The sequence below is a fragment of the Carlito syrichta genome, unplaced genomic scaffold (assembly GCF_000164805.1).
Source record: "Carlito syrichta isolate Samal-C Ts95f unplaced genomic scaffold, Tarsius_syrichta-2.0.1 Scaffold85413, whole genome shotgun sequence".
In the NCBI taxonomy this organism is placed as follows: Eukaryota; Metazoa; Chordata; class Mammalia; order Primates; family Tarsiidae; genus Carlito; species Carlito syrichta.
Genome location: NW_007029509.1, coordinates 131,884 through 142,072, shown reverse-complemented (window position 1 = coordinate 142,072; position 10,189 = coordinate 131,884). Strand labels below are relative to the sequence as shown.

Below are 10,189 nucleotides of genomic sequence, written 5' to 3'. Positions count from 1 at the left end.
CACCGGCCTCGCTCCCCGACGCCCTGCTGGGAACTACGCTGTACTTGGACTGGAGGTCTCCTGCGCCTCGAAGGTGGGCGTGGGAGTGACCAGGGATCTCCCAGTCCGCCACCCCACCGTTCTCAGGATGCACGAGCCTTTGGTCTTTGGAGACACCAGGCACACCCCAATCAGAGGGCAAAAGGGCACAAGCCTGAATCCAGAGCTCAAGGATCCCACATGCCAAGACTCCACCTCGAGAGCTGGTCCTCCCTTTCCTGAGGCTCACGGTCCCAGGAAAGAACTTCAAAATGCAGGTCTGCAGTCCTATACTGCACATACAATGTCCTCCCAGGTGGCTGATCGTCTGGGGGCAGAGAAATCTCCGGCAGTCTCATGCGGAGTCCCTCTCGGCACCATCAAAGACTGCCCGGCTCACTTCAGGGGCATGCCATCAGCAAGGCCCTTGCACCCGTCGTACCCGGGACCCCGCCATCCTCCCACTCGGCCTTTCCTGACCCCCACCCGGGGGGTAGGGGGCTCTTCCAGCTCTAGGTTTCACTCAGAGCTTGTGCCCAGCTCACACACCATTTACGTCATCTTTCACCCCTCACGACCACCAGCCCCAGGACAGCAAAGGTCAGGACAAGCTGATGCCTGATATGATTGGCTGATGGCTGTCAAGCAACATCTAGAATGAATGCTGGCCCTGGCCATTGATCCCCACATTCTAACCACCACCCTCAAGCTGGGCTCTTTGGCCCACGCCTGGAATCCCAGCACTTTGGGAAGTGGAGGCGAGACGATTGCCTGAGCCCAGGCGTTTGAGACCAGCCTGGGCAACATAGCGAGACCTTGTCTCTACCAAAAAAAAAAAAAAAAGAAAAACAATTAGCTGGGTGTGGTGGTGGTGCCTGAAGACCCAGCTACTCGGTAGGCTGAGGTGGGAGATGACCTGAGCCCAGGAGGTTGAGGCTGCAGTGAGCCGTGATAGTGACACTGCACTACAGACTAGGTGACAGAGACCCTGATTCAAAATAAAAGCACCATCCTCGGTCAACTCCAGCTCAACGCTAACTCCCACCACAGGCACCTCCACCTTTCATTCTATCCCAAGGACTGGGGTGACCCCCACAAGAAGTGACCCATCTGGGATAGGCCCTGTGGGGTCGCACTGGGACGGCACCCACAGAGGCAGGCGGGCATGGACCCTCGCCATCAGCCCCAAGAAATGAGGGGTCAGCAGGCCAAGTGGTTAAATAGTTAATAAGATTACCAACAGTGTGTTAATTACAAATAACAAGGGAGGAGCTAGAGGTGGCGACTTTTCCAAATGGGAAACCAGGATCCACAGCCCCAAGGCCCAGGGGTCCGGCCACCCAGGCGGGGCAGCTCCGAAATAAATAATGGGCTTGGGGGCAGGGGGTCAGGGCTGCTCCTGCTTCTTCTTGATGGAAATGCGCTTCTTTCTTGCCGCCAACATCTCGTAGAAGGGGTCCACGCTCACAGCTGCCCTGCGAAGGGGAGAGATCCCAGGATGAGGTCTCCAGGAGTCCAGGCCCCAGCCCCTCTTCCCTCGGACTCGGAAGTCCGGCCCCCAATCCCTCCCCGAGACCAGAAGTCCCTCCCTCGGACCCGGGAGCTGACTTCCAGCCCTTCCCCCCCTCGGACCCGGGAGCCCAGGCCCCGGCTCACTGGATGGACTTGATCCACTCGTCCTTCTCCTCCTGTGTGGGGGCCGAGATCCGGTACACCATGTGGTTCCCCTCAACCACCCGGCCGTCTGCCTCTGTTTTGCAGGCTTTGATGAGCTGCCCCTTGTTGTTGGGAATGTAAAGCTCAAAGCAGTTCTGGGGAGACAGAAGACGGACAGTGGTAAGAGCCAGCCTGGAGGCAGACGAGGCCCCACCTTGGCAGGAAGGGGAACAGAGAGAGGCTTACGGGTTTCCGGGGATCATCCACCTCTCGGATGCTCAGATTCTCCAGGGGGATGATTCCTCGGGGTTCCTTGTCCTGAAGAAGCAGGTTGGACGGAACTCAGACTTCCAAATCCTGACCCCAGTCTCCTCCCTCAGACCCAGGAGTCCAGGCCTCCAGTCCCTCCTCCCAGGACCCCAGAGCCCAGCCCAGTCCCCCCTCACCGTCGTGTACTCAAAGTAGTAGAGGCAGTTGTCTGTGAGGATGAACCAACGCCGCTTCCATGTCTTCACCCGGCCCCCTGAAAGGGAAGGGGCGGGAGGGGGCCTGGGCTCAACAGGGGGACAGGGCCTCTGGGAGGGAGGGGATGGGGGTGAGAGGCAGAGCAAGCGCAGAAAAGGCGGGCTCTGGGACAAAGCCGATGTGTGGGGAGAGACAGACACGCAGGGATAGGGTTGGGCCCCAGGAATTGGTCCAGCCCGGCTCGGGGCTCCACACATTCTACGCCCGTCAGCCCAGGCCAAGAGCCCGAGACCCAGCCCCCTCCTCCCCGTGGGCCTGAGGCCAGGGCAGCCCCCCTCGTCTCAGGTTGGACGGGTTGGGTAGTGTACCTACCTCCTGGGGCAGACAGCGAGAAAGCAGGCAGGACCAGGTGCAGGAGAAGGGAAGGCAGGAGAATGGGGTGCCCCCGAGGGCCGCAGGTGACAGAAATGGGGCCAGGGGAGGAATGCGCAGGGCGGGACAGAGACAGAAATAGAGAGAAACACGCAGAGAGGGAGGGAGGGAGGGAGGGAGAGAGAGGGAAGAAAACCAGTTACATCCACATGAGGGAGGAAAGGCTAGAGCCCCTCCCGCCCGGGGTGGCCAAAGGCCCTGAGCCCATGGCGGCAGCCTTGAACACCCCTTGCATGGGTGCTGGGTGCCAGTCACCCCCAGGACTTGCCCCAGGCCAGGAAGGCCCTCCCCTTTGATCAAAATGCCTTGCCCATGCAAGGGAGAAGGCAAAATTCCCAGTCCATGGCCTGAGGCGGGCATGGGGGCTCATCTCAGCTCCAGCACACACTGGCTGTGTGAACCTAGGACTCTCTCTTGCCCTCTCTGGACTCCAGCCTGGAGACTCACTTGGGTTCACACTTGCCTGTGCAGATGACCTGCTCCGGGCTTCCTAGTGGGCCCAGGACCGAGTAACAGTAGTAATGGCCTTCCATCAGTCCTCGCTGTAACAAGACTGTCACAAACCCCTGTGCCTGCCCTGTGTTCTAACATTTTAAGGAAGAGAGGCCTTTTCCTAGCTGCCACGAAGGGCAGGGATGTTGGTCCCAGCCTTGGACTATGGTTGCTGGATTGTGACTGAGCCTCTGTTTCCGAAGCTGGGAAATGGGAAGAATCCCCAATGAGGCAGTTTGGAGGGCAGCAGCTCCTTGGGAAGCTGCCCTTCCTGCTTCTCTTTGCAGTAACTAGAGATGAAGTCTTGCTGTGTTGCTCAGCTTAGTGTCAAGCTCCTGGGCTCAAGGGCTTCTCTGGTCTCAGTCTCCCAAGGTGCTGGGATTACAGGTGTGAGCTACTGCGCCCGGCCCCCGCCTCTTTGCAGCCCAGGGGCACCTCGAGGAATCTAACCCCCCCATCTCCCCGTGCCATCTGCCTCTGTAGGACCCTGTGAGGCTCTGGACCAGGCGCTGGCTGGAAAGCAATCTACATTCTTTATACACACCAGGAAGCCCTTGCCCCTGCTGAGGAAGCGACACCCTGGTGAGAGCACAGCTCCATGGGGGGAGGCCCCCAAGACCACCCTCAAGAAGCCTGGCCCTGACCTCCTTCCCTGAGCTGGAAGCTTTCTCTGGGCCCTCCTGCTGCCACAGGAAACCGCCTCCTCGGTCAAGGGGAATCCCTCATCAGAACCATTTGCTGCCTCTCCATGACCAACTACAGAAACCCGCAGGAGGCGCCACTGTCAGCAGCTGGCTCAGAGCCAGTGGCTCTCGACCTTGGCTAAGGCTGGAAGCGCCCAGGAGCTTTCCAGATGATGGACCGCCCGGCTGCCCTCCCGCCCAACAGCCGGACGTCAGGAGCCTGTGGCCTGGCCGCTGGAGTGAAGCCCCCAGGCAGACAGGGTGAGAACGACTCCAGACCTCATGACGACCCCCACGGGACCCTGTTAGGTCCCTGCTTGCTGACCCTGACCTTGCTGGTGCCACGTGTAAGAGGAGGCCCAGAGGAGGCCCATCCTCCTCCCATCCCAGCTGGACTCCAGATGCACCGAGTCATCTGGGTCATTTCCTCCCCAGCTAGGAGCCATCCAGGCAGGAGAGAAGACCCCAGGGAATCTAGGTGTCCTTGCTGGTGTAGACTCTTCTCGGTCTTTGGGAGTTTGGGGACAATGCGGCACCAGGACAGCCACTGTGCTACGAGCCTGATGATGTGGTCAGCAAACAGGGGCAGATGCGACAGTCCTGGAGAACAGTCAGTCCTACCCTGGGCCCGAGGGGATAGCAGGGCCCCAGGGGTTTGATGCCCTCTTCCAGCAAAAACAGAGTGTCGCCTGGTTCCCATAGCCTTCTCAGCAGCTGCATCAGGGCTGCACAGACACTGTGGATGAGGAAGAGGGCTCCAGGAGCATCACTGTGGGCCAGGCCTCCACTATAGGCCTGGTCTTGTTTTTAGCCCCATTTCGCAGATGTGGAAACTGAGGTCCAGACAGGTTAAATTGCTTGCCTCAGGTGACACAGCAGGTGTGCGTGGAAGCTGAGTCCGGAGCTCAGGCCCATTAACTTCCCCTGCAGAGAGAGCTGGAGCCAGGGGGTTGGGGGGACGTACCCAGCTTAAGGAGCCAGCCCTCCCGGTCCGGGTTGAAGAAGGTGTGGGTCAGGTCATTCCCGTCGTCCTCAGGGATCTTGAAGGGCTCGTTTCGGATGCTGTCGTAGAGGTTCTGAGGAGCAAAGGCCAGGTCAGCAAGTCGAGGGCCCTGGGGTCCTCCCGGGGCTACTTGGGAGCAGTGAGACCACGGGTGGGATGACCTATGGTGGGAGACAGGCGCAGGCTGAGGGAGGGAGGAGAAGGCAGAGCAGCAGAGGGACCCCAAGAAGAGAGGAAGGAAAGGGTGCACAAGCCACAGTGGCAGGAGGGCTTAATTCGCAAACAGAGACGGAGAGGGAATGAGGCAGATCAAGACCCCCAAAGAGCCAGAGGACCAAAGAAAGATAGGCCAAGAAACTGAGGGCCAGACGCTGGGGGAGACAGAAACTGAAAGACAGCAGCAGCCCGAGAAAGAAAGAGAAAAAAGAAACGCAGGAGTGGGCACGATCTTGGGAGGCGTAGGCCTCAGTGGCCCCAGGTGGTGGCTCAGGCCTGGAGACTCCCAGGGGCGTGGGGTGTTTGTGGCAGGAAGAGAGAGTGAGGGGCTGAGGGGCAGGGAAGGGGGCCTGACCCTGAGCAGCTCCTCGGGCAGGTCCCCGCCCTCGTTGATGCCCCGGTTCATGGCCACAAAGCGCTCCAGGCCCGGCTTGTCCCGCACGTTGGGATTGTGGAGGCTGGTGTTCAGCATGATCACGGCGAAGGACAGCACGTAGCACGTGTCTGCGTGGACAGGTCAGGGGGTGAAGACCCAGGTGTCGGCTCTGGCCCCTCCTCCCCAGGGCCCAAGCCCCCGGCCCCTCCTTCCTCAGACTCAGGAGTCCTGCCCCCCAGTCGCCGCCTCCTTCAGACCCAGATGTGTGCCCCAGCCTCCTCTTCCCCAGGGACCAGGAGTCCAGGCCCACCTGTGGACTGGAAAACCCCAGGGTTGCACAGGCAGTACCGCTGGGCGAAGGCTTCCATCATCCGGTCAATTTTCTGGGCCTCTCCAGGGAGGCGAAAGCTCCATAGAAATTGCCTGGGTTAGAGAGGAGCTGGGTGTGAATCCAGGGCTGTTGGACTCCCCTCCCCACTCTCAGGCTTGCATTAGGAACTGGTGGTAAGAACCCCAAACCTCTTGGCCTCAGCCAATGGTTTGGGTACAGACACGTGATCCAACTTGACCAATGAGTACTGGTCATGGGACTTGTAGAGGATTTATACAGAAATAGCCTCTTTCTTTCTGCTAAGGTTGCTAAACAGGTCTGGAGGTTGTGAGGGGCTTCTGTTGCCATGCAGGAGGAGGGTCTGCAGAGAGCAATGCCCACACTTAGGTAGTGAGCCTAAGAGACAGAGAAAACTGACTTTCTGATAGCATTTGGGTTCCTGGATACCACTGTGCCTGAAGGAGTCCCTGCTCGTGGACTTTCATATTCCAGGAGGCAATCAGTTCTCAAGTTTTTGTTTCTGTGTTTGTATTGAGAGTTTGTTACTTGCAGCTAAGAAATCCATAACAGGTCGTTTCTGCCCCGGCACCCCCTCCCCCTCACCTGAGGGCTTGCACCAGATTCAGGTCAGTGAACTCATGCAGGTCCACAAAGGCATGGAGTACAGCCAGGTTCAGCTCTTCTCTGCGAGGACAGGGACAAAGTCACACACAAGGAGTATGGAGAGGAGGGAGCAGGAAGTGGCCGGGGAGTGAGGCCCAGCAGCTGTCCTGAGTGGTGGAGCATCCTGCCTGGTCCCGTCACAGGCCTGGCCCCGGGACGGGGACGCACGGAACATGCTCTCGGAAGAACCTGCCTTGGAACCTTTGAACAGTTGAAAGAAACGCAGCAAACGTGCGTGTGACCTGCCTTCACCTCTCAAGTGGTCCCCGTGTCCCCCAGACTGCTGCCACAAAACCCAAATGCACACAAATCCCTATGGTCTCCAAATGGGTATAGGTGGTCCCTAGGCATCTGATGCCCCAGTCTCGTGCACCCTAGTCTTCTAAGTGGCTCCCTAACTCCTAGATATCCACAGGGCCCTGTGCTCCCTGGGATCTGCCCATGGCCCCCAACTCCTAGATGCCCACAGGGCCCAGCACCCCCAGAATCTGTCAGTGGCCCCCCAACTTCTGGGCATCCACAGGGTCCCATGCTCCCCAGAACCTGCCAGTGGCCCCCAAACTTCCCAGCTGCCTACACAGCTCCCAGGCACAGCCATCACCCACCCATGGTTTTTTTTTTTTTTTTTTTTTTGAGTTGGAGTCTCACTCTGTCACCCAGACTGGAGTGCAGTGGCCGCTCCCGGCCACCGCAGCCTCGCCTGCTGGGCTCCAGCAATCCTTCCACCTCAGCCTTCCAAGTAGCTGGAACTACAGGCACGCTACTGCGCCCGGCTAACTTTTGATTTGTTGTAGAGATGAGGTCTCGCCAAGTTGCCCAAGCGGGTCTCGTACCGCGGGCTCAGGAAACCACTCACCTCAGCCTCCCAAAGCGCTGGGATTACAGGCTGAGCCACCGAGCCCGGCCACCCATGGTTTCCATGCTCCCATGACACTTAAGATGTTCTCCACCATTCCCAAATACAAAGGATAGTTCCCTCACCTCCCTGATATCCACAGGGGGGCCCCACACCTCCCAGATACCCTCAGATGGTCCCAGGCCCCCCAGAGGTCTGTCTACTCTGCCGCTGTCTGGTCAGAGGATGGTCTAGCAGGGCCTCCCCTGGGAGATTGCAGAGCTGCTCTGTCCACGAGCTGCCAGTGTGAGGGCAGCAGCTGGGCACATGGGGTGCTGGAGAGGGCCCTGGCAGGCGTGCAGCAGGATCATACCTTTCCCCCAGGTAGTCTCCGATGGCCGTCTTGTTCAGTCCCTCGCCCTTGTACAGGAAGCGGGCGATTTCCTCAGGTGTGTTCTGCAGAAGTTCATTCTCCACCAAGAACTGGATGCCCTGGTGAGTGGGGGCCAGGTCTCAGTGCCACGGGCCAGAAAGCCACTCTCCCACACCCCCAGGAATCTCAGCCTCCAAGCCAGCCCCCACCCTCAGCAGAGCAGGGCCAAGTTCCACTTCCAGGCTTCTTACAGGTCCTTAAATATCACATGTTGCCTCTACCTTTGCCTGGTTAATTCTAACACCAAGAACAGGGTTCGGCAAGGAATAGGTGCTCAATAAATGTGTGCTAAATGACTGAATGACCTACGACTACTTCAAGCAAGAAGGGTAAAGTGAGAAACTGTTAGCAGATGGCAGTCCTTGAGGGCTGGGAACATCAAGTCAGGGCAGGACTGGAGGCTTCTCTGGCTCTTTCTGTGCTGTAAAGACCTGTCCATTACGGCTGTCTTTTACCCCAAATTGTGGTACCTGTGTCTAGGGGTTCTCTGAGGGCAGGGAAGGGTTTAACTCTTTTCTGGATTCCCAGCGTTGTCCTAGATAGGGGACAGGCCCTTGAGAGACCTGAGAACATGGGTGTTAAATGAATAAATGAACACACATCTTTCCTCCACCTGGTGAATTACTCATCCTTCAAACCCAACATGAATGTCTCCTCAGGGAAGCACCCTGACTCCACCACTTCCTCTAGGTGTCCACAGTCCTGGTACCTCCCTCTGTCAGCCCTCCCTTGGGCAAATCACTTTGCCCAGAACCCCTATGAGACTCAAGTTCCTCTTGAGAACAGAGATGAATCCATACAAGAAGAATGTGGGGCCAGGCACGGTGGCTCACATGTAATCCCAACACTTTGGGAGGTGGAGGTGAGAGGATTGCCTGAGCCCACGGGATTGAGGCCAGCCTGGGCAACTAGGCGAGATCTCATCTCTACAACAAATAAAAAAAATTAGTTGGGTGTGGTGGCGCATGCCTGTAGTTCCAGCTACTTGGAAAGCTGAGGCAAAAGGATCGCCTGAGCTCAGCAGGTAGAGGCTGCGGTGACCATGAGAGTGCCACTGCACTCCAGCCTAGGTGACAGTGAGACGCCTAATCCAAAAAAAAAAGGCCGGGCTTGGTGGCTCAGCCTGTAATCCCAGCATTTTGGAGGCCAAGGTGTGTTGATTGCCTGAGCCCTCGGGTTCAAGACCAACCTGGGCAACTTGGCAAGACCTCGTCTCTACAAATAAATAAAAAATTAGCTGGGCGTGGTAGTGCACGCCTGTAGTTCTGCTCCTTGGAAGGCGGAGGTGGAAGGATCGCTGGAGCCCAGCAGGTTGACGCTGGGGTGGCCATGAGTGTGCCACTGCACTCCAGCCTCGGTGACAAAGTGAGACTCCAACTCAAAAAAAAACCAAAAAGAAAACAAAAACAAAAAAAGCAAAGTGCAAGACCTTCCAGGCAGGAGACACAAGAGAAGCTAGTACATTTTGTAAGTGTTCCTAGAACAAGGTCGGGCATGGTGGCTGACACTTGTAATCCCAGTACTTTGGGAGGTTGAGGCAGGAGAATACTTTCAGGGCAGGAGTTCAAGACCAGCCTGGGCAACATAGTGAGGCCTGTCTCAATAAAAATGAAAAGCAAAAAATGGCTACAGGACAAATGGACAGCCAAGACTGGGGTCTGTTTACCTAGAACAGACCTACCACCAACACACTTGGAACCTGGAGGTGTCAGACCTGCCTGCAACTCTGCCCAGATGATCCCAGCCCTATGCCCGAGCACCTTCTTGGGGTCCATGTTGAATTTCTTCCTGCCCATCGCCATCTTCCGGTTGCGCTGCAAGGTCTTACTGCAAGAGCAGAGAGCAGGGTGGGGACGGAAGGTCAACGCCTGGGTATCCCGGCCCCGGCCGACGCCACGCCCCCCACATCCTCCGCCCCGGGCCTCACCTGCCCTCATTGGCCTCCAGACCCTCCACCTCGCTCATGGCTTCGCTGAGCTCCTCGCGCAGGCGCTGGATCTCCACCAGCAGCTCCTGCTTCCGCCGCCGGATGTTCTCCAGCTCCATCCGCTCCTCCGGGGTCAGGTCTGGGGGCTCTGGGGGCCGAGGTCAAGGTTTGGAAGTCAGTTCTGGGAGCCAGACTCCTGCCATCTGGGAGGCAGAATGGAGCTGGCGGAGGATGAAGACGGGGCCTCCTGTGTCCGATGGAAGAAGGGCCGGGCCCTGGATTCCGCAGTCCAGGGTAGGAGGGGCTGGGGCTCCGACTTCTGAGTGCCGGGGGAGGTGGGGACTTGGGCCGGGACTCCTGAGTCCTGAGGCTGAGGCAGAATGGGAATGGGAGCCCGAGCTCTTGGGTCCGGGGGAAGGAAGGGCCAGCAGCCTGAACTTGGTCCATTACTTGGAAGGGGGCCGAGGCCTTGGCTTTCTGCCTCCATGACAGGCGAGGCGGCCGGGGGCCCGGGTGTCCCGACTCCTGGGCCCCCGAACAGTGACCGCGCCAGGGAAGGCTGATGACCGCCCGCAAGAGTTGGGAAAGGGGGCGGGGCACGGAAGGCCTCGGCGGGATCTCCGCAGCCCCCCGACCTCCTCCCCTCCCCCGCCGGAGCG

At 58.5% G+C, this 10,189-nt stretch overlaps 2 protein-coding genes across 3 annotated transcripts in view; one reads left to right on the top strand and one right to left on the bottom strand.

Annotated features, from left to right (window-relative positions):
• The window catches only part of LMTK3 (lemur tyrosine kinase 3), a gene marked incomplete at its 5' end in the record, with an annotated part of 24,968 nt that extends 23,845 nt beyond the window's left edge, over nucleotides 1–1,123 (top strand). Inside the window, one exon of the mRNA XM_021711723.1 lies at nucleotides 1,097–1,123. Within this exon, the coding sequence (XP_021567398.1) occupies nucleotides 1,097–1,123 (27 nt within the window). The remainder of the gene's footprint in view (nucleotides 1–1,096) is intronic.
• Nucleotides 1,124–1,226: 103 nt separating this feature from the next.
• The window catches only part of CYTH2 (cytohesin 2), a 9,758-nt gene continuing 795 nt past the window's right edge, over nucleotides 1,227–10,189 (bottom strand). Inside the window, exons 2-13 of one of the 2 annotated variants that reach the window (XM_021711706.1) lie at nucleotides 9,531–9,678; nucleotides 9,364–9,430; nucleotides 7,544–7,662; nucleotides 6,276–6,356; nucleotides 5,652–5,764; nucleotides 5,321–5,469; nucleotides 4,711–4,822; nucleotides 3,761–3,763; nucleotides 2,121–2,197; nucleotides 1,921–1,992; nucleotides 1,675–1,829; nucleotides 1,227–1,493 (exon numbers count right to left, since the gene is read on the bottom strand). In XM_021711706.1, coding sequence (XP_021567381.1) covers nucleotides 1,406–1,493; nucleotides 1,675–1,829; nucleotides 1,921–1,992; nucleotides 2,121–2,197; nucleotides 3,761–3,763; nucleotides 4,711–4,822; nucleotides 5,321–5,469; nucleotides 5,652–5,764; nucleotides 6,276–6,356; nucleotides 7,544–7,662; nucleotides 9,364–9,430; nucleotides 9,531–9,678 — 1,184 coding nt within the window. In that variant the 3' untranslated portion in view covers nucleotides 1,227–1,405. The remainder of the gene's footprint in view (nucleotides 1,494–1,674; nucleotides 1,830–1,920; nucleotides 1,993–2,120; nucleotides 2,198–3,760; nucleotides 3,764–4,710; nucleotides 4,823–5,320; nucleotides 5,470–5,651; nucleotides 5,765–6,275; nucleotides 6,357–7,543; nucleotides 7,663–9,363; nucleotides 9,431–9,530; nucleotides 9,679–10,189) is intronic. The other variant, XM_008056858.2, reaches the window with a different exon arrangement.